The sequence below is a fragment of the Nanorana parkeri genome, unplaced genomic scaffold (genome assembly GCF_000935625.1).
Source record: "Nanorana parkeri isolate BGI_ZX_2015 unplaced genomic scaffold, ASM93562v1 scaffold261, whole genome shotgun sequence".
NCBI lineage: Eukaryota > Metazoa > Chordata > Amphibia > Anura > Dicroglossidae > Nanorana > Nanorana parkeri.
Window position 1 is genome coordinate 617,481 of NW_017306529.1, and position 2,184 is coordinate 619,664.

At 40.0% G+C, this 2,184-nt stretch overlaps 1 protein-coding gene across 1 annotated transcript in view; it reads left to right on the forward strand.

Annotated features, from left to right (window-relative positions):
- Positions 1–1,840, forward strand: part of LOC108787434 (serine/threonine-protein kinase 32A-like) — a 110,590-nt gene extending 108,750 nt beyond the window's left edge. Inside the window, exon 13 of the mRNA XM_018556988.1 lies at positions 1,186–1,840. Within this exon, the coding sequence (XP_018412490.1) occupies positions 1,186–1,282 (97 nt within the window). The 3' untranslated portion in view covers positions 1,283–1,840. The remainder of the gene's footprint in view (positions 1–1,185) is intronic.
- The last annotated feature ends 344 nt before the right edge of the window (positions 1,841–2,184 follow it).

Consider the following 2,184-nt stretch of genomic DNA (forward strand, 5'->3'; position numbering starts at 1 on the left):
GGAGATGGGGGGGGGGGGGTGAATAGATGAAGAAGACACAAAGTTTCTGTGTTCATATACAGCAACTTTATATGCCTGATTCATGTACACTCGGTGTACATTGCTTGCATATGGTTTACATTTTTTAAATACCTCCAAAAAAGGTGAAAATTGGCTTTAAATTGCCAATAATTAGAATGCTGGCACTGGATTAAAGAAGACAAAGCTGAGCTTGGAAACTGTTTTTAGTTTGGAGCTGAAGGCTTTTCATTGTTACAAATTAACCACCTGCTTCTTGAATGCTGGTGGCCGTTTTTAAACGTCCCATCCCGCCCCGCTCGTGCCCGCCGCTAGGCGGCACGCACGAACGGGAAATCGACTTTGAATGTAAACAGCCAGCGCTGTTTACATACAAACGTTCAGGCGTCTGTAGAGACGCCCGATCGCTTGTAATATGCGTGCAGGTGTGCGCCCCCCCCTCTATCGCAGCCGCTGCTGGCGATCCCGAGCTCCGCTGTTCGCAGTGTGAGCCCGGGACCAGCAGAGCAGCTCTGTGGCCGGAGATCATACGGAGTTCAGTACACGAACTCCGTTGGATCTCCTCCCCGTCGGAATGCAGGAAGTGATGTATATTACATCACTTCCGCATTCCTATGTCACTCTCCGGTACAGAAACCGGAGAGAAGCTGGTGAAGCAGGTCTCTGCTTCATCAGCTTCTCTGGGGGTCCCTAGGTGACATTAGGGGTCTTAAAGACCCCTGATGTCTCCATAAAGATGACCTGTCACTGCAAATTGGCTATCACATAGGGAGCTTGTTTGCTCCCTATGTGATAGCAATAAAGTTAAGTGGAAAAAAAAGGTTTAAAAAAAATTTAAGTTACAAAAAAATGTTAAAAATGAAAAGTCACATATCAAAGCATACATTTTTTTTTACAAAAACCAAACACATAGTGGTGATTAAATACCATCAAAAGAAAGCTCTATCTGTCCCCAAAAATGGTATAAAATTCATTTCAGTACAGCGTTGCATGACGGAATAAATGTCAGTAAAAGTACCGCAGCGCTGAATACTGAAAAATGGCCTGGCCAGGAAGGGGGTATTAACACCCTGGTCAGCAAGTGGTTAAAATAGAGAGGTTTCTTATTACATTAGTAAGAATATAACAACTTCTGAACATTTGTATTGCTTTGCTCTATTATTACAGAAGCCAACAGGACCTTAATGTAAACCAAGAGAACAAAACTGTGGTACAAGCCAAAGAAGATGAGGATGGAAAGAATAATAACCTACAAACCATTTGATGTCCACATGCACTCTTCTTGCATTATGTAGCACTTGATATTCTGGACTTATTGGAGCAAAGGTTATAATTGACACGTCTCTGATATCTAGGAATCCTAGATAATGTTTGCATTTATTTTTCACTGTGAGGTCCATGGAGGCTGTTGGAGACAATCTGCTTCATGAATATCTTAAAGCCTAAAATGTATAATAAGCTGATTTTTCCTTTAAGTGAATTAATTTCCAGCCTATTATTTTGTTGTAGGGCTGAACGATAATGCATTTTGCACAAACTTCACAAAGAAAATATATTTTAGACCAACTTTTTTAGAGCATTAAGCGTTTTTTCTAGGCTGTTATTTTTTTTATAATTTCTTACATATATGTAGCATACGTTAAGGAACATGTAATGAAAGCACCACAGACTAGTAGATGGGATATTGGTATAAATGTATTTTGTTCAAAGGCTGATGATGAGTTAGTCTTGTCAATGATATTCAGCTATGCTGTTAGAATTAAGTGATTGCACATTGTGTTATATATGTAGTCTATTATCCATATTCATCTTAGAGAGGAAAAATGGAGGTTTAAAAAACGTCACTTAATGTGTGTGGACCCGTAGATCTGACCCATTTTCATAAAACAGGGTTAGAATATACTTTAAAAGTACAGAGAATGGGTATAACAAAAAGGCAAAAATATAAATAATAAATTAAAAATGAAGAGTTAGACTGAGCTTGGTTGATTGCAGGAACATGGATATACAACTTTGGTTTGTGCTTGTTAACGGACAAGATATCGGCCATGTCTCCACTACAGCTGCCTAAAAAATAAGTCACATCCTAAATAGTGCATGGCAGAGGCGTAACTAGAAACCTCAGGGCCCCGATGCATGAAACAATGAAGAGCCCCCCGCTGCGGA